This window comes from Pan paniscus, chromosome 13, assembly GCF_029289425.2.
Source record: "Pan paniscus chromosome 13, NHGRI_mPanPan1-v2.0_pri, whole genome shotgun sequence".
NCBI lineage: Eukaryota > Metazoa > Chordata > Mammalia > Primates > Hominidae > Pan > Pan paniscus.
In genome coordinates this window covers 85,681,285-85,702,315 of record NC_073262.2, presented here as the reverse complement: position 1 = coordinate 85,702,315, position 21,031 = coordinate 85,681,285, and the positions used below count along the sequence as shown (strand labels likewise).

General features: G+C 41.9%; 1 protein-coding gene across 4 annotated transcripts in view; it reads left to right on the top strand.

The window, feature by feature from the left end:
• The first annotated feature begins 5,093 nt into the window (after window positions 1-5,093).
• Window positions 5,094-21,031, top strand: part of NCKAP1 (NCK associated protein 1) — a 116,857-nt gene continuing 100,919 nt past the window's right edge. For 2 of the 4 annotated variants that reach the window (XM_003823525.5, XM_003823526.6), the window contains exon 1: window positions 5,094-5,560. In XM_003823525.5, coding sequence (XP_003823573.1) covers window positions 5,453-5,560 — 108 coding nt within the window. In that variant the 5' untranslated portion in view covers window positions 5,094-5,452. The remainder of the gene's footprint in view (window positions 5,561-21,031) is intronic. The other 2 variants (XM_034954614.3, XM_034954612.3) reach the window with 2 other exon arrangements.

Sequence of the window (21,031 nt, the reverse complement as noted above, 5' to 3'; positions counted from 1 at the left end):
TGATAACTTCAAATTTGTATGCTAGGCCTCCCCTTGGAGGTCCAGTTCAATAGATTCAATATATTTTCAAATTTTTGAAAGAATATTCACCTCTGGAGTGAATATTCACTTCTGGAGTTTTTACATTTGATGTAAATGTAAAAATGTAAATAGATTATTTTTGTTCAGCTGAAAGTTGGTATCATCAAAATGCTAACCCTGTATTCTAACTCATTTTGTTCTACCATTGATATTGCCTATTTTCCATGTAGCATTTTAACATTAAAAAATTATAAACCTAAAATGATCAACCAATATTTGTATTCACTGATATATATTCCATCATATACTATTCATGCATAAGTCTAGCCTAATAAATATCTAAAACAAAAAAACAAAAAGCAAAAACAACAAAAAAGGAAAGCTAAATCTATAGTTTTGTAGAGCAGGTGCAAATAAACATGTGTGAGTTATATTACCAAAGATTAGGCATACTATAAGATGAATCTAATTGGATGTGAGTGGTCAAGATCAAGGCTGTAATTAATTCTTTATTTTATTTCATTTTTTTAACTTTTCAGATCAGCTGTATTTCTGGCATCTCTTCTACTGATTACTGGAGATACCTCATGTTTCTTTATTCTGGTCTCAGTTACTCTTCTGCTCTACTGAGTTGCAATCTCTGGCTAAGTCTTAACTCCTTCCTTCATTTACTATGGATACTGTTGCCCTGTCTTTTCCTCATTGTTGCCCTGTCTTTTCCTCATTCTCTTTCTTAATAATTTTTTGGGGAATATATGTTATACCTTGTGGTCTTTGCCAAGCAGAAGAACAGGAAATGAATTACTGTTAAACCACAGGGAAATCTATTGTCCTTTTCCACTGTTGTTCACCCAGAGTTGGTTTCTCTGCATTATGGTCTCACCAAATGCAATTTTTTAGAATGGCACTTCCTTGAAAAGCTCTATTAATTTGTTATTCACTTATGTCTGACTCTTCCCACAGCTTGGGCCCTTTTTCTTTCTGCATTCAATTTTGTCAGAAGGTGGTGGCTTCCCAAAGGAAGGGTTGAAGGACAGACAAAATTACTATGTCTACCTCTCAATTCCCTGGCTATTTCAAAGAGAAATTTGTTCATACATTTCTAGTCATACTTAGTTAGTAATACCTGGTTAGAAGTTTAATGGGAGGAAAAACATTATATTTGTCTTTAAGACCAAGTGGAACACTGAAGTTTGATGGGAGGAAAAACATTATATTTGTCTTTAAGATCAAGCGGAACACTGCCTTTGATGGCAGACCTCCTAATCAAAGGGCTTTATCCTAAGAACCTATAGAGATACCCTTAATCAATTTTTCTCACTTCTTGCCTTATATAGAGAAGCAACACTGGGTTGGGTAAACTAAGTGATTTAAGAAGAAGAACGCATAAACATTCTTTATGATTAGCAAAAGACATTACAGAAATAATTCTCATGCTAGTTTCTGGAGAAAGCAAAAGCTAACGAAAGCCACCTAAAAGAGCTGATGTATCGGTCAGGAAAAAATATGGCAGACTCTTAACTGTGAATTGAAGAAAGTGAAGGAACTGTTTATAAAGGTTTGAGCAGGGTTATAGGACTCTAGAGGAAACTATAGAATCATGTTCACTGGATGCATGAAAAATGTAGTGCCATCCAACTGTCTTGTCACAGTAGTGCACGAACTTTGGAGTCAGACTGATAAGGGATCCAATACCAGCTTTACCATTTTCTATGGGTGTGATCTTTGGCAATTAAAAAAAAAAAACTGTCTGCATTTCAGTTTTCTCATCTGTAAAATTAAAGATGATAATATCTCTAAAGGTTTTTGAAAGAAGTAAATGAGAAAATGTAGCTCAAATTGTAACAACATCTGACACAGTGCAAAAACCGTAACTATTAAACCTAGTTATCATCCCTTATTTTATTCCTATTAGAGATATTATAAAGTTGGCCACAGAAACTTATTATTGAGGATCACATTTAAGGATTGTTGAGGATCACGTTTGGCTGTAAGTAATTTAAAAAAATAAAAAATAAAAAAAGCTAGAAGTTTATTTCTCTTTTGTACAAAACCAGGTCTACACAGGCCAAGTTTGACATGGCTGTTGTGTTCTAAAAAGCCCACATACACCTTCCATTTTTATGTTTTGTCATCCTTACTCAGCGGCTGTTGTCTTCCTGGTTCAAGATAGTGGTCATTGCATCCTTGTTAGGTGTGGCAGAATGAAGGAAGTGAGGAAGAACTGGCAAATGGAGAGCAGTAGCAGTCCCTTTAGGAAGGTTCTTGACAGCTTATATCTTACTGGTCAGAACATAAGCTGCAAGGGAGGCTGGATGATGGATGTACTTTTCTTTTCTTTTTCTTTTTTCTTTTTTTTTTTTTTTTGAGACAGAGTCTCACTCTGTCACCCAGGCTGGAGTGCAGTGGTGCAATCACGGGGCTCACTGCAACCTCCTCCTCCCGGGTTCAAGTGATTGTCCTGCTTCAGCCTCCCAAGTAGCTGGGATTACAGGCACGCATCACCATGCCTGGCTAATTTCTGTATTTTTAGTAGAGATGGGTTTCACCATGTTGACCAGGCTGGTCTCAAACTCCTGACCTCAGGTGAGCCATCCACCTTGGCTTCCCAAAGTGCTGGGATTACAGGAGTGAGCCAGCACGCCTGGCCTCAATTTCTCTCTTTCTTTCTTTCGTCTCTCCTTCCTTCCTTCCTTTCCTTCCTCTCTCCCTCCCTTCCTTCTTTCTTTCCTTTCTCCCCTCCCTTCCCCTCTTCCCTCCCCTCCTCCTTCCCTCCCTCCCTCCTTTGCTTGCTTGCTTCCTTCCTTCCCCTCTCTCTCTTTTTCTCTTTCTTTTTAAGACAGGGTCTTGCTCTGTCACTCAGACTGGAGTACAGGGGTGTGATCACAGCTCACTGCAGCCTCTACCTTCCGGGCTCAAGTGATCCTCCCACCTCAACCTCCAGAGTAGTTGGGACCACAGGCACACCACGACCCCCAGCTAATTTTTAAATTTTTGTAGATATGGGGGTCTCCTTATGTTGCCAAGGCTTGTCTTGAACTTCGGGACTCAAACAATCCTCTTGCCTTGGCCTCCCAAAGTGTGGGGGTTACAGGTGTGATGGAGCTTGAGCCTAGCAGTTGAAGACCAGCCTGGACAACATAGGGAGACCCTGTCTCTACAAAAAAGTTAAAAAGTTTAAGAAAAATTCCCGTACACTTGTTCTTTTTAATGCAAAATGTAGAGAAAGACAAAAATTGTAATTCATCTACATCAAATCTCTTTTACGCAAATAGATACATTTCATTACAGTCTAGGGCCAGTATGTCTATGAATTAGTGACAATAAATATTGAATAATGAGACTACTATCTACAGCGTTCTCCTATTGGGTACTCCCTGAGTTATAAGCAGCTACTAGTATTCAAGTTTATATGGCAACATGATAGTTTTTCTTGGGGAGTAAGAGTTGTGTTCAAATTTATAATACAGTGCCGTTTTCTTGTTCTCCCTATACAGCAGTTTTTAAAAACTAGAAAATAAGACAATCTTTTATTGGTAGCACTCTGTAATTCTGCGTCTAGACTTAGTTATTTGTAGTCTCCCTAAAGGAGCACATATTTCCCCCAATGTTCAACATTTTTAAATTTCCTTATCTGGCTACCCCAAACCCCTCCTTGCAGCCTCCCCTTCTCAGGTCTGCCCTTAGTATTCCAGGCCCCATAACCTTGCCTCCTGTAAATTAAAATGTTAACTATCAGGCTGAGAAGTAACCAGATAAATTAAATTCCTTGACCAGTTAATGACTAGTAATAGCTCGACAGATGATCTCTCTGAAGTGTTTGTATTCTTAAGACTCTCTAGGTACAAAGCATTCATTCAAGGTACTACAGCTTTGTATATAGAATCTCAGGCACACTGGCAGGTATGATTATGACTTCTTTTGGTGGGAACAGGACTCTTTTAAATGCCCCTTAGATTAAATCCATTCAGTCCACTCCTTCTTTCTTGTTGGAATATTAAAATGAAGATTTCTTTACGAATAGTAGATATAGTAGCTTTAAAAAATATTTTAAAGCTATTCATTACAATTTCCTTTTCTTAAAGAGTTTTGATAAATCCAGTGATGGCTTATTACTCTTAGAATGTCTTATTGAATGTGGCGGGACATTTTGTTACTGACTTAAAATTAATGAATATAATATAAAAAATTAACATATCGAGAAAAGGCAAAGCCAAAAATATTAGAGGCCTGAGTCCTCTTGGCTGAAGTTTCTCACCCCAATTACGTAAGTCCTCAGTTAGTTCACTTTTGGAATCATGTCTAATACATTTGACAAGGGAGTAGCCTTGGAGTGTCGCTAAGAAGAAATTGATCAGGAAAAATGAGATGGCAAAGAAGAATGTTTCCAAGAAGTGGGATTTAGGGTGGAGGCTGGAAAAAAATGGGAGCGGTTCCTTTAGGCATTGAACATTTATTTTTTGCCTTCCACATGCCAGGACCTACTGCGTCTCCTCCGGATGGGTGCTCCTCGCCGACAAAGTCTAGATTGTGATTATCTCAAGGACTTGAGTTACCCTCACTTCCGACCTCCTCTCTCACAAACTGGTTCCAGGCGGGGAGACTGAGGATGGGCTGGGGAGGCTGGCAGAGGCGATCCCCACCTCGCGGAGCACAACATCTGCTGCGTTCTGCGGCGAGCGCCTGTCAAGCAGTGGGAGGAAAAAGCGCTTGGAGCCACCAGCCCACTCTTAAGCGAAACTCGCCTGGAAAACACCCCGCCTCCCAGCAGAGTTTCTGCCGGTTTCTTTAGAAGGGTGGTGCGGAAAGGCAACTTTTGGGAACTTGAAGGAGTGGGGTGTGGGGCGAAGTGGAAAGAGCACAGAACGCGACCCCACTCAGTCCCCGCTTGGGACTCCCATCCCGGCATCAGGCGTAGTGGGCGGTCCGGGCCAGGGCCAGGGCCAGAGCGGCGGCGGCGAGGCCAGGCCGAGGGCCCGTCGGCCGCAGTTCCCCGTCCGGCCTCGCGGGGGCGCCGGCGCTGCCGATCAGGTGACCGAGGGCCCGTCCGGGGCTGCGGGAAGCGGCCTCGTTCTCAGCCGCCGGAGACGCCGCCGCCGCCGCCGCCGCCACACCTAGTGGAGCAGCCGGGGAAGGCGGCTCGTTGGGGGCTGGGGCGGAGAGCGCCGGGGGTGGGGGCGGAAGGGCGGCGGGCGGAAGGCAGGAGGCTGCTGGGGCGCGGGCTGCTGCGGGAGAAGGGGCTCCGAGAAGTCCGCCGCGGCTCGCTCTGTCGCCGGCGCGGGATTGGGGCGCGAGGGCCATGGGCGCGCTCTCCTAAGGCGGAGGTCGCGGGCGGGAGGGGAGGAGGCCCGAGAGAGGCTGCTGCGAAGGCCGCGGGCCAGTGACTGGGCGCGAGGCGGCCGGCGGCGGCGGCGGCGGCACCAGCACCACCATGTCGCGCTCAGTGCTGCAGCCCAGTCAGCAGAAGCTGGCGGAGAAGCTCACCATCCTCAACGACCGGGGCGTCGGCATGCTCACCCGCCTCTACAACATCAAGAAGGTGCGCACGGGCCGGGGAGGCCGCGGCGGAGGCGGGCGGGCCCGGGAGGGATGAAGGGCAAGGGAGGCCGTGGGGTGGGGGCGGCGGGAGGCGCCAGGTGTAGAAATCTCGGCGTCGCCGCCCGAGGCCCGGCCCGGGGTCGCCTGGATGCGCCGCGGCCTAATGCGGAGTCCCGGGCGCCTCTCCCTGTGGTTCGCCGGCCGGCCGAAGGCAGAGAAGCCATTTCCCGGCTCCCGGCGGCGGGATCGGGCGCTGGGCCTCGCACGGGGTGGGGGCGCCGCTGGGAGCCGGGAGTTGTCCCCTCCTCGGCGCCCCCGCCCCCATGACGGGGCCCATAGGAAAGGGAGGGTGGTGGGTGGGCGAAATTCTAGGTGGGTAGGAAAACTTGAGTGTTCCATATTCTTACGGAGATGGCAGCAGTGAACAGGGATTACACCCCACATCCCCATTTTTTGGTGTGGGAATGTGGGTAGAGAAGGGCTGATTGGATGAATCCCGTATCCCCTCCACTTTGCCACTTTATTTTAGATTGCTAAATAAAAAGCCATTGAGAGTGTGTTGACGATTTGGGATTATTTCATTTTGAAGGTGGAGAGGAGGGGGAAGTGAGGGTGGAACCAATTTTCTGAAATACTTCTAGGCTGTGAGTCACTAGAACTGGAATAACAACCTTCTACTCTTTCCCCTGTACTCCTCCTCATGTTAGATTTTCCAATACCATTTCTTAAAGTTCGGTGTCTGTACAAAATAAAAACCGTAAAAATGTTGCAATTGCTGCTGATTTATAGCATAGTCTGATAATTTGAGCAACTATAGCTAATAGGCCCATTTAAAGGCTTTTACATGTCCTCAGTACAGTAAGGAGTGGAAGACCACTGGAAGTTTAGAAAAGTCCATGTAAAGATAGAACAAATAATTACATTCATTATCGTAGGACAAAACAACAAAATCTCTCCCCTTAAGGCAAGGTTGGTAAGTTTTAAACAATTTGATAAAGAGAAAAAGAGATATTTGGAAAATTTAGATCCATCGAGTTTCCAATGTGTCTTTGATGTCATACCTTCATAACTATTTGTTGGCTTTTTAATATATCGTGAATGTTACCGTTTAGTTTAATCATAGCAATAGATTGTAGGTTGAGAGGGCTTCTGAAGAAAGGTTTTTTTTTTTTTTGGAAATTCATTTCCAAGCGTTTGAGTGTAAAATTGATTTATTTTTTACAATTTGATGTAGACACTAATTCTAAAGAGTGTCCTGGTTTAATGATGATAAATTTTGGATAAGGACAAAATCTGGTTGCTCACCTAATTGCAAGGATTTATTACTCTAAACCCAGTGCTATCTGGAGAGTAACTGCAACATGCTTACTCAGTTTGTTACCTTTTATGTGGCAGGAGCTCAGTGTCATGACAAAGAAGCCCCTCTGCATTTACCAAGGAGCCTAGGTTATAAATTTATATAGGTTAGGAATAATTCAGTTTTAAATAGTATTACTTAGAGGTTGCATTGACCTGAACTGTTCGGGGAGATTGTGCTGCTTAAAAAACTTGGAAATTGATTCCTATATGAATTTTGTCCAAAAATGAGCAAGTCAAATATTATAAAAGTTACTAGACCTGTGGTATTGTGGTTTAAAGGAAATGGTTATGATGGTTTCTAAAAGAGGAAGTGAGAGTAACATCAAAAGTGATTTGGGTATTTGGGCAAAATACCTTTTCTAAGCATTTATTAAATATTTTTGTAGGATAAATGCAATCAAACTTTAATATCCCACCTTCATAAATAAGATTAAATGAAATTCTGGGCATTTGAACTCTAATAATTCCAGTTCATTGCCTTTTCTCAAAAGCACTGTTTTTTTCACTTCCTGTTTTGGGAAGCTTCAGCCTCTTGTATTATTGAACTTGTGAAAGTTAAAATGCATCGAATGTGATCATTATTATATCCATGTCAAATATTTTGATTTATTGAAACGTCATATTTTAGCACTTGCCTTATATTTTTAGTTTCTTAAGAAATACATTGCTTACCTTGCTTGAGTGTGAATTTTCTCTGGGCAGGGACAGTGTAATTTTTGAAATACTAGAGTATTTAGGGCCTTATCTGATACTCGAGGCCTTCAGTTAGGCCAGGTTGAAATGATTGAATTACTTCCCTCCTCTCTCTCAAAACCTGTGTGCTCTAGTTTTAATAATAATACCCTTGGGTTTGCTCCCTTTGTGTAATTTTGCATGTAAATGAATCAGATAAGATTTTGGATCTTTCAGCCTATAGAATTGTCTGTGAGTCTGGCATATCTTCCCAGCTGGCTAGGAATTGAAACATTTGTTCAAATATCTTGCCAAAGAAGTGAGTAAGATCTGTTCACCATGTGTTTATTAGGTTCATGCTGTCTGCATTCTTACTGCATTATAAACCACATACTCTTTTCAATCTCAACCTCTTCTAGTCCTAAAAAAAAAACCTTCCACCTCATAATACATGTTTGCCAATCAATTATCACATTTTCATTAATGCATGTGCATTAGATTGTCTACCAGATCTAATTACTCTGTTTCAATTGGAAGTATACAGTGGAAATGATATTTTAGTGAACATATACAATGAAAAATAGTTAAGTAAAATAACTTACTATTGTCAATAATATGCTTTGATGCTTATTAGGGAAGTTGGAGCATGATTACTGAAGAATGTTTTTTTTTTAATTTCATCAGTCAAAAATTTTGAGATCTTAATATTTACAATTTATGGGAATTTTAGGGAACTTGTAGTTTGACGGAGGATGTAGGAACACATAAAAGCGGATTTTAGGGAAAAGACTTGAAGGTTATTGGTAGCTTTACATTTAAATTTATTTGTTGCTTAATTCCTTTTTTTTTTGGTTTTTAAATATATGGTTTCCCTTTTCCAGACCTAATAATGTGACTCACTCATGTAGAGATTTGTAACATTTTTAAAGGTTCCAGCATGGCAACTTGTGTGGTGGTGGGATTAAGAGCACTGGGCGAGAAGTTAAGAGACTTGCATTCCAATCTTCATTCTGTCACTGAGAGTTCTCTAACATTGGTTAGTAATTTGACTTTCTTGAGCTTCACTTTTCCTCATCTGTAAAATGGGGAAAATTAACTGTAAAAGGAACACTAAAGTCTATTCCAGCTCTATCTTTATGATTTTATGGTGAAGTAGTAGAGTAGAAATTATGTTTCATTTTAAACAATAACTGAACTCAGTTTAGTTTTCTGTAATGTAGGGAGCATAATGCCTGCCCTACGTACTTCACAGAATTGCTTCTGAAGGTAGAGGATGGTAATATGTGAAAATAGTATTTAGGAATCTGAGCATCTCTTTTGGGCAACATTGTTTTTCTGAAATTGTATAACTGTTCAACAAAACTGCCAAATACCCAAAGAAAACATTTTGCTCAGTTAAATTTTTGTGTGTGTGGTTTACTCTCTTCTTTTTTTCCTTCTCCTTTCTTTTCCTCCACCATTACCAACATGAGATTAATCTCTGTATTAAAAAGATCTTAGTTAATACTTGCGTCTTTTCCTCCTGTTAAATTTCTGCCTGTACTGTAAAGGACAGAGAATGAGAAAAAAAAAAAACCCATACAACTATTACAAACTTTTTAAAGTGGAGTATTGTGGTGGTTTAAATGCAGTTTTACTTCTTTAAAAACATTAGAGGAATATTTTTCTTTCTTTCCCTATCCTTTTCTCATTATTTTGGATAAATTTATTTTCTAAGGAAAAATTTAACAGGACTAGCATTGTAAAATTGAAAGTCTTTAGCCAGTATCTGCTTATTTAGTGGGGGAAGAAAAGATGTTTGTGAAGGGAGCAGTGCAGGGTAAAGGGAGGGGAACTGGTTTTAGTTTTCCCTTTCAGTATTGTATTTGTTTCCACTTAGGGTGTTATTTTCTCTTTTGGTCAATCAGATGCAGAAGCGTGTTCCAGAGATGCTTAGGAAAATAATTATTTTTAATTTTTAAGTAGCAATGATAAATAATCCATCTTTTGTTTCCTTTATGGAATTGTTAAGTAACTTTAAAATTTTTTAATGATTACCAGAGGAATATATGTTTATTGTCAAAAACTCAAACATAACATAAATGAGTGACTTCAAAAATTCACTGTCTGCCCATCTTTATAACTTTATAAGCTACTGAATTGTTAGTTTGTAAGTAGGGTTGTATATGTGCCAGTTTGAAATGATTCTCTTGTTTTAAGTAGAAGAACCCATACTGGAAAATGCTTTGTTATTGCATAGTTGATTATTTTAGATAGTAATAAAATTGCATCTTTAAAACTGTTTTATAAGCCATCATATGAGCTATTCTTTCAGTTACTCTCAAATATTGAGGTTTTCCCTTTTAATTTATTCATTTACTCTTCGTTTATTGAATGTGTTCCCTGGCATGAGGGAAATAGAGGTAAATTAAGATGAAGTCTCTAGTGCCAAGAAATTAGTGTCTTAGTGGGGAGAGAGATGTATAGATATTTAACTAAAATGCAGTGTGTAAGTAGGATTGTGGGAGTCTTGAGAAGGGAATTAAAGATTATAATCTGGGAGAGATGGTAAAGAGGAGAGTCACATTTGTACTTGGTTTTGAAGTATGAATAGAAACTTCAGGCAGCCAGTGACAGAAACTAACTAGTTACTATTTCAGATTGCAGAGTTTTTATTCAGTAGGATATACAGAGGGTCCCCAACTTGTGATGGTTTGACTTAACAATTTGTTGACTTCTTGTTGGCACAAAAGCTATGGCATGCAGTAGGAAGTGGTATGATACTTTCTTGTGATCTGATACTCTGCAGTGTACTGTATTACCAGATAATTTACTCAACTGTAGTCTAATGTAAGTGTTTAAGGTAGGCTAGGCTAAACTATGATGTTAGGTAGGTTAGGTGTGTTAAATGCATTTCTTCTCTTTTTTTGGAGACAGGGTCTAGCTCTGTCATACAAGCTGGAGTACAATGGCACGATCTCAGCTCACTGCAGCCTCTGCCTCCTGGCTCAGGCGATCCTCCCACCTCAGCCTTCCGAGTAGCTGGGACTATAGGCACATGCCACCATGCCAGGCTAATTTTTGTATTTTTTTTGATAGAGTTGGGGTTTCACCGTGTTGCTCAGGCTGGTCTCTGTCTCCTGGGGTCGAGCAATCCACTCGCTTCAGCCTCCCAAAGTACTGGGATTACAGGTGTAAGCTACCGCACCTGGCTGATTTACGATATTTTCAATTAAAGATAGGTTTATTGGAATGTAACCCTATTGTTAAGTTGAGGAGCATCTGTATAAAGATAACAAAATACAGTCATTCTGCATAATGATATTTCACATAACACTTAAATGATGGACTGCCTATACACAGTAGTCCCATAAGATAACACTGTATTCTTACTGTTTTTTTTTATGTTTAGATACATTTAGATACAAAAATACATACCATTATGTTGCAATTGCCTGCAGTATTCTCATTGTACAGGTTTGTAGCATGAAAGCAGTAGGCTATATCCCATGTACCCTGGGTGTATGGCTATACCATCTAGGTTTATGTAAGTACACTCTGATGTTCACACAATGATGAAATCATCTGATGACATTAAGCAATGCATGACTGTGTTAGAGTATAAAATAGTAATGCTCTTCTTGCAGGCATATAACCTCTAAACTTCACTTATTTTCTAAACATTTTCCGTACTTGCAGAATATTCTGTGAGTTGAGAGAGCTAGATTCTAGATAATGCTCTGATTTTTTTTTTAGTTTGAACAAGTTATTTAACATTTCTGGGCTGTAGGTTACTTACAAAGTGAGGAGATCAGTGGTTCCTAGCCAGGGATACATAATAGAATCCTCTTGGAAGGTTTTTACAAATTCCATACATCTGGATCCTGACCCAAACTTAACTTGAACAGAAAAAAATCCCTGAAATTGTTCCAATGTTAACTACTGAAATAACTGAAATGTAAATTCTTAAATACCTGTAATTTCTTTTCCTGCTAATTATTAACTGTGGTGATTTAATTTAGTTGTCTGGATTATAACTAAATTTCTGGAAGGCTGCACATTGGCTCTCTACTAGCAAAACCAGCTCCATGGTACTTATTTGCTCTCAGCTTCTGTTATGCTTCAAGCTGTATTTTTTGGCTTTCTAAGCCTTGCTAGTCTTATTGATTCTAACTCTTGTAATCTTAAATAGATATTCCAGTTATCTCACGTTTTTGGAATACGCTTTTATTAACCTCATAGGTTAAGAGGAGAATTAAATGAGTGAATCCATAGGAAGTATTGGTACAGTGCCTTGTAGCAAGCGTAAGAGCTGAGGAAATGGTGGCTGTTGTTACTAGTTCTATTTCTGGGGCTTGGAACATAGTGGACACTTAATAAATGTTCATTCCCCCCCCCACCCCCAGATTAAATTAAGCTCAAGACTACCTTTTAGGAAACATTCCTCACTATTCTATTTTACTGCCTGATACAATTTGACATCTACTTACTGCTAAGACAGAATAATTATTTGTATTTCAGAAGTATGTGTTCCACAGTAGTCCTTTAAATAACAATTTCTTTTTAACCGCAAAGGTATGACAGTATATATACTTTAAAAAACTGCAAGAACACCTTTGCTTCATAAACTGAGATGATCCTGTATATTGGAAGCTGAAAACTGTTTAAAGGCAACAGTGACATATATATCTTCTTGTAAATGGAATGGTAATTAATAACTCATTTGAATCACTAAATTTTTTTCTTTTTTTTGAATCACTAATTTTGAAGTGTATAATGGGTTGAAGTTTTTCAAGTTCATGACTTTCTCAGAACTTGTGTCTAAAGGACAATAACTGTGATTTCTATATTTTTAGATCTCAATTATTGGCTCTAGTTAAGAGGTAGTTATTGATAAAATTACATTAATTTGAAAGCATTTCCAATAATTTCAGTATACTTTGTTATCAAGCCTCTTTTTTTTTTTTTTTTTTTTCTTTTTTATTGATCATTCTTGGGTGTTTCTCGCAGAGGGGGATTTGGCAGGGTCACAGGACAATAGTGGAGGGAAGGTCAGCAGATAAACAAGTGAACAAAGTTCTCTGGTTTTCCTAGGCAGAGGACCCTGCGGCCTTCCGCAGTGTTTGTGTCCCTGGGTACTTGAGATTAAGGAGTGGTGATGACTCTTAACGAACATGCTGCCTTCAAGCATCTGTTTAACAAAGCACATCTTGCACCGCCCTTAATCCATTCAACCCTGAGTGGATACAGCACATGTTTCAGAGAGCACAGGGTTGGGGGTAAGGTCACAGATCAACAGGATCCCAAGGCAGAAGAATTTTTCTTAGTACAGAACAAAATGAAAAGTCTCCCATGTCTACCTCTTTCTACACAGACACAGCAACCATCCGATTTCTCAATCTTTTCCCCACCTTTCCCCCCTTTCTATTCCACAAAACCGCCATTGTCTTCATGGCCCGTTCTCAATGAGCTGTTGAGTACACCTCCCAGATGGGGTGGTGGCCGGGCAGAGGAGCTCCTCGCTTCCCAGTAGGGGCGGCCGGGCAGAAGCGCCCCTCACCTCCCGGACGGGGCGGCTGGCCGGGCGGGGGGCTGACCCCCCCACCTCCCTCCCGGACGGGGCGGCTGGCCGGGTGGGGGGCTGACCCCCCACCTCCCTCCCGGACAGGGCGGCTGGCCGGGCAGAGGGGCTCCTCACTTCCCAGTAGGGGCGGCCGGGCAGAGGCGCCCCTCACTTCCCCGACGGGGCGGCTGGCCCTGCGGGGGGCTGACCCCCCCACCTCCCTCCCGGAGGGGGCGGCTGGCCGGGCAGAGGGGCTCCTCACTTCCCGGTAGGGGCGGCCGGGCAGAGGCGCCCCTCACCTCCCAGACAAGGCGGCTGGCCGGGCGGGGGGCTGATCCCCCCACCTCCCTCCCGGCCGGGGCGGCTGGCCGGGCGGGGGGCTGACCCCCCCACCTCCCTCCCGGACGGGGCGGCTGGCCGGGCGGGGGGCTGACCCCCCACCTCCCTCCCGGACGGGGCGGCTGGCCGACCCCCCACCTCCCTCCCGGACGGGGCGGCTGGCCGGGCGGGGGGCTGACCCCCCCACCTCCCTCCCGGACGGGGCGGCTGGCCGGGCGGGGGGCTGACCCCCCCACCTCCCTCCCGGACGGGGCGGCTGGCCGGGCGGGGGGCTGACCCCCCCACCTCCCTCCCGGACGGGGCGGCTGGCCGGGCGGGGGGCTGACCCCCCCACCTCCCTCCCGGACGGGGCGGCTGGCCGGGCAGAGGGGCTCCTCACTTCCCAGAAGGGGCGGCCGGGCAGAGGCGCCCCTCACCTCCCGGATGGGGCGGCTGGCCAGGCGGGGGGCTGACCCCCCCACCTCCCTCCCGGACGAGGCGGCTGGCCGGGCAGAGGGGCTCCTCACTTCCCAGTAGGGGCGGCCGGGCAGAGGCGCCCCCCCCACCTCCTGGACAGGGCGGCTGGCCGGGCAGGGGGCTGATCCCCCCACCTCCCTCCCGGATGGGACGGCTGGCCGGGAGGGGGGCTCCTCACTTCCCAGTAGGGGCGGCCAGGCAGAGGCACCCCTCGCCTCCCGGACGGGGCGGCTGGCTGGGCGGGGGGCTGACCCCCCCACCTCCCTCCCGGACGAGGCGGCTGGCCGGGCAGAGGGGCTCCTCACTTCCCGGTAGGGGCGGCCGGGCAGAGGTGCCCCTCACCTCCCGGACGGGGCGGCTGGCTGGGCGGGGGGCTGACCCCCCCACCTCCCTCCCAGACGAGGAGGGAGGACGCTCCTCACTTCTCAGACGGGGTGGCTGCCGGGCGGAGGGGCTCCTCACTTCTCAGACAGGGCGGCCGGGCAGAGACACTCCTCACATCCCGGATGGGGCGGCAGGGCAGAGGTGCTCCCCACATCTCAGACGATGGGCGGCCGGGCAGAGACGCTCCTCACCTCCCAGATGTGATGGCGGGCGGGAAGAGGCGCTCCTCACTTCCTAGATGGGATGGCGGCCGGGCAGAGACGCTCCTCAGTTTCCAGACTGGGCAGCCAGGCAGAGGGGCTCCTCACATCCCAGACGATGGGCAGTCAGGCGGAGACGCTCCTCACTTCCCAGACGGGGTGGCTGCCAGGCAGAGGCTGCAATCTCGGCACTTAGGGAGGCCAAGGCAGGCGGCTGGGAGGTGGTTGTAGCGAGCCGAGATCACGCCACTGCACTCCAGCCTGGGCGCCATTGAGCACTGAGTTAACGAGACTCCGTCTGCAATCCCGGCACCTCGGGAGGCCGAGGCTGGCGGATCACTCGCGGTTAGGAGCTGGAGACCAGCCCAGCCGACACATCGAAACCCCGTCTCCACCAAAAAAATACGAAAACCAGTCAGGCGTGGCGGCGCACGCCTGCAATCGCAGGCACTCGGCAGGCTGAGGCAGGAGAATCGGGCAGGGAGGTTGCAGTGAGCTGAGATGGCAGCAGTACCGTCCAGCTTCGGCTCGGCATCAGAGGGAGACCGTGGAAAGAGGGGAGAGGGGAGAGGGGAGAGGGGAGAGGGGAGAGGGGAGAGGGGGGAGGGGGGAGGGGAGAGGGGAGAGGGGAGAGGGGAGAGGGGAGAGGGGAGAGGGAGCTCTATCTACCACACAGTCCAGTCTTTTTTTTTTTTTTTTTTGAGACAGGGTCTCACTCTGTCTCCCAGGCTGGAGTGCAGTGGCTCAAACACAGCTCACTGTGCCGTTATCAAGCCTCTTAATCCAAGTTACTAGCAGTAGATTGCTCTCTTTTCTTTTTACCTACCTAAGAGGGAAAGTGCTAACTTAAAGCAGATTGGTTGGCCAAAATATACATCATAACACAGGAGGAAAAAAAATAATCGGAAAGCTAACTACTGATGAATTTGAGTCTTATTTTGCTCTTGATATAAAGTTTTCCAGTACTTATGGACAATTTTCATACTGTAATATTTTCATTATTTAAAAAATTGGAACATAAAATAATCGTAGGTATATATTACTTTTACATTCCATAATTTCAGGTAACGTCTATTCTTCCTCTAGGTATTAATTTCAATTTGTTGAAAACTCTGGGAAGAATCTTTGTCCCTTTATTCCTTCAGTTTAGCAAAACGTGTGGTGTTTCTTGGTTATTAAGTCAAATTCCTCTTTCGAGTCTAAATTGGCCACATTTTGTATTTTTCTCCTCATCCTTGACATTATTCAGATGGGGCTGGTTTCTGTGCCCTCACGAATAGCATTCTCACTCTGACTCCTGAGATCTTGTTCATATTTTTTCAGTTAATTCATTGTACTAGAAAATCATTTTGTTCTTCCCTATTTTGGCATTTTTCCAATTATTGTACTAGAAAATAATTGTTCTTCCATATTTTAGCAAAGGAATGTGTTTTATTCCTGAGTTAGAATAGAAATTAAAAAATAAAACTGAAGCTAGGCACAGTAGTAGTGCGTGCTTGTAATCCCAGGTACTTAGGAGGCTGAGGCAGAAGGATCTCTTGAGACCAGGAGTTCAAGTCCAGCCTGGGCAATATAGCAAGATGCTGTCTCAAAAAAATAAAATGGATTGAACTGATCAGATTTTTACCGTGATAGCAACTGCTTCCTGAGGTTTTACGCAGCGGAGGTTTTGAATAAGTGGAGCATGTTTTTAAACATTATTTTTGGGAGGGGACATATATTTTTAGATAGTGTTTTGGAATCAGGTATGAATTTCTCTGTAGGTCCTGTCAGTAGTTGTGAAATCTTGATCAAGTTACTTAATTTTTCAGAAGCTCCTTTCCTTTCTGTTGAGTGATAATTTAGATAATTTCTAAAGCATAGGTGTTTTGCACACAATAATTGCACAGTAAATGTTCTTTTTACTTCCAACATCTTTTGTATCTTGATTATTTTGTTGTTTTTTTTCCTTCTCTCTCTTTTTTTTTTTTTTCGAGTCAGGATCTCACTCTTGCCTAGGCTGGAGTTTGCAGTGGTTGTGAACAGGGCTCACTGTAGACTCAACCTCCCTGGCTCAAGCAGTCCTTCCATCTTAGCCTCCCAGGTAGCTGGGACCACAGATATTTACCACCACGTTTGGCTAATTTTTAAACATTTTGTAGAGATGGGGTCTCCCTCTTGCCCAAGGTGGTCTCAAACTTGTGGGCTCCAGCAATTCTCCTGCCTTGGCCTCCGCAAGTGCTGGGATTGCAGGTGTGAGCTACTGAGCAGTCTTTTTTTTTGGTGTCTTGATTGTTGCTTAATCTCTTGTGAATAGATAAGAGGAATTTTAAAAATCTGTATTTTTTTTTTTTTGGCATCATGGTAAGTTCTTGGAAAAATAGTAACATTAACCATGTAAAGTTAAGCTGTGGTATGTAATCCTATGCTGTAATAGCTTGAGGAAAGGCCTCAGTATGGGGGTTTGTGGTAGAGTGGCAGAAAGATGTGTTTTAAAGTCATACTTTAAAATGGCATAGGGTCTAGGCTTGATGTTTCTAATCAAAGATGTTTCTTTTGTGGCCCGGATAATATATTGTGTAGTTTTCTGAAACATCCTTGTCCTTCATTTTTACTAATAACATCAGATTTGTGTTTTAAAAGGAACTTAGAGATATTGAATTGACTACTGACCTATAGTTTTTGTTCTGTTTTTTTTGAGACAGAGTTTCACTCTTGTTGCCCAGGCTGGAGTGCAGTGGCGCGATCTTGGCTCACTGCAACCTGAGCCTTCCGGGTTCAAGCGATTCTCCTGCCTCAGCCTCCCGAGTAGCTGGGATTACAGGCGCCAGACCATGCCTGGCTATTTTTTTTTTTTTTTTGTATTTTTAGTAGAAACGGGGTTTCACCGTGTTGGCTAGGCTGGTCTCGAACTCCTGACCTCGCGATCTGCCCACCTCGGCCTCCCAAAGTGCTGGGATTACAGGCGTGAGCCACTGAGCCCAGCCTAGAATTTTTATGGAAAATCTTGTTTCCATAATTGAGAACTCACTATGTATATCCATGTATATAAAGAAGTTTTATTTAAAAAATTATTTGGAACTTATTTATTAGCTACATATGTGCCAGGCACCTAAATAAACAGTTTATGTGTATCTTATCTTTTAAATATTTTAACAGTGTACCCTATGCAGTAGGTAGTAATAATATCCTCAATTTATGGGTTAGGTAACTGAGGCTGAGAGGTTAGGCAACTTGCCTAAGGTCATATAGGCTATTATGCACTTGACCCAAGAGACAAGGGTTTTAATTACTATGTTTAAGTATATCCTTTAACATCACTGTAATTTTATCTGTCACATAAAATAATCCTGACTTTTAAAATATTATAATTAGAATATTCATGGAGAATAAAGTTCCAATTCTGAGAACTGGAAATTTAAGTATATAAATATTTAAATTTATTTTAGATCTTCTGAAATTTGAAATTATAGTATTTTATGTTTTATGAAAATATGCTGACTCAAGATAAAGTAAAACAGGGTACTTGGGGGAGTTTTTGTTTTTTCAATTCTGTACTTTATACATAGTTTTCTTTCTGTGTAGTGAAATACCTCTTTTAGTCAATTCTCTGAAAAAGTTTTTTTTTTGGTAGGGCTATAAAATTCAGGGATTTAGCCATCATTTTACACTGTATTCACCTTTCCTTTTTTTCTATTTTTGGGAGTATGGGGGATAGAAGTGCTCAAATGTTTAATTGAATTGGTAATTTGTTAAATCTTTTGATTACGTCTTTCTGGTAAGCCTTTCTGAAATATATTAGTCTAAAATGTTTTGATAACTAAGTTTAATTGTGTATTTAGTTTTTAAAAATTTGATACTTCAAAAGGTGATAACTTGGAGTTAAGGTTAATTTTGTGTAATATTGTAGATGTAATAGAAAGATATATGGTTTCAAGTATACCAATAGCAGGCTGTTTTCTGAAAATGCAAGTTGTGATTTTCTTATCCTCAAAATGAAAGTTTTTTAAGTTTGGGTGGGGAATAAGATGAATTTTTATAAACTATAACTTCTGGTTATTTGGAATTTTCTATACTGTTTTAGTATGGTAGGAAACCTTAAAGTTTTTTTAAAAATTTTTTTGTAGAGATAGGATCTTGCTATGTTGCCCAGGCCGGTCTCTAGTTTCTGTCCTCAAGTGATCCTCCCACCTGAGCCTCCCAAAGTGCCAGGATTACAGTTGTGAGCCACCCTGCCCAATCAGCCTTCTTACCTGAATTATTTGTTATGGTTCTTTGCCAGGATATATTTTACCTAGCTGATAACTTTTAGTCATGTCAGTTTATTTTTTTCATATACTTCTTCTTTTTTGTGTAAGTATTTCCCATACAAGTGTCTCTCTTGTTATTAAGCAAATAAATCAAGTAAGTGGATTTTAGAAAAAGATAAGATGGGACCTAGTACTTCTGTATATATTAACCTCTTATTTTTAATTGGCATTTTTTGGGAGCTCTTGGTATGCCAAATACTCTTGTAAAGTCTACAGATAACACTTTCATGTAGTGAACATAAAAACTTTTTAGCATAGGTTGTAATTATCTGTTTAACAGTTGAAGAAACTGAGGCACAGATAGAATGACTTGCTCATGGGTACACAGCTGTTAAGTGATGGTGCCAAGATTTTAAACATGGACAGCCTGTCTTGAAACTCAGGTTCTTAACAATTAGGTTAAACTCTGTACAGTTACAGCAAATGTAGACTTTAGGCTGTATTTAGGCTATATTTAGATGTTTAGGCTTAAAGTGAATAAAGGAAATATTTGATTGAGGGGATTGTATTTAATAGTTGCATAAGGAAGTTAACACTAACTTGCTAGTTGTATATATATATTATGATAAAGACTGTTACTATGATTACTATTCATATTAGACTTGGATAATTATCATCATTATAGCTATTATTAAAAAGCAGCTAGCATTTTTAGAGCACTTATGTGCTTATCATTTTGCTAAATGCTTTACATGGTTTCTTTATCTCTCTTCTAATCCTTATAATAACCCTGTGAGGTAAGTACTAATTTCCCCATTTTACAGACAAAGAAACATAGGTTAGGAGATATTTTGTAATATATTCCAGGTCCCATGGCTAGTAAGTCATGAAAATTGAAACTCAGCCAGTTTTATTCCAGAATATTTGTTTTTAACCTTTGAGACATACTGCCTCCCAATTAAGTATGTTAGATAAGGTCCACTGAGCAGTGTGGAAAAGGTAAATCAATTCCAGGAAAAGCAGATTATATAGTCCTTTATTTTTTTCTGAATTTTTTTTTTTTTTTTTTTTTAGTTTTTAGTTTTAAGAGACAGAGCTTCACTCTGTGGCTCAGGCTGCGGTACAGTGGTGTGATTACAGCTCTGTAGCCTTGAATTCCTGAGCTCAAGTGATCTTCTCCCTCAGCTTCCCAAGTAGCTAGGAGTACAGTTGTGCACCACCACACCCTTATAATTTTTTTTTCTCTTAAAGCCCTGAGCTTACTTCTCTACAAGCTAATTTAAAATATTTTTTTGTAGAGACAGGGTCATGCTATGTTGTCCAGGCTGGACTCCCAACTTCTGGCTCAAGCCCCTTGGCCCCCATTTCTGGAATTACAGGCGTGAGCCACTGGACTTGGACAAAATGAAATTCTGTTCTTTCTGTTTTCAGTGTAAGAAGGAAGAGCTGCTCATTTATATATGTGTATGTGTGTATACACACATACGCACACACATACTTGTTTGGTTATCAACCAACGAAGTTGTTTATATGTTTACATTCTTAAACAGTAAAATTTGTGGTTGTGGGAAATGGATATGGTGATCTGTCATTTTCATTATATGTGATAGTCCCTAATAGAGGAATGGATAGCTAAATTGTTCAATAGTTAGAATATGAAAGACAACACATATGAAAAAACTGAACATAATTTGGAATCACTTTAGGATTTTGCACTACCTCAAGCATGTTTATGACACTTGATTTTTATTATGTGATTATGTAAGGCAATGCTAATCTATAGCTATTTGTGTTTGGGCAAATTTTTAGTATGTGATTATTATTCTTAGCTATTATATAATATTTGGGGAGAAGAATATAAATTGGAAGATTTTAAGAATATTTTAAAGAAATGATAGTCTACTCAAAGAAAGTTGGATATATTTTAATATTTATGATGTTGAAATGGAATTTACATAGTAGTAATGTCAATCTGGTTAAAGATTATGAAGTTCTAAATTTGTTAAGATTCTATTTAATTATATTTGAGAATTAAGAGATTTCTTACTGCATTCCTGTTTCCATTTGGAAAATATAGGAATGTTAACATTGATTTTTATACTTTGGCATGGTAGGAAGTTAGGTGATGTTTGAAAAATAGTTACAATTTGAGCTGAAATACAAAAGTCATCCAATAACAATTTATTTTTATTCTCGGCTACCGTTTCTTTTTAAGGTATGTAAAATTTCACTGATGGTTTTGCTCCTGTTTTTATAGCTGCATGTAGTCTTTATTTTCCTTCTTTCTAGTA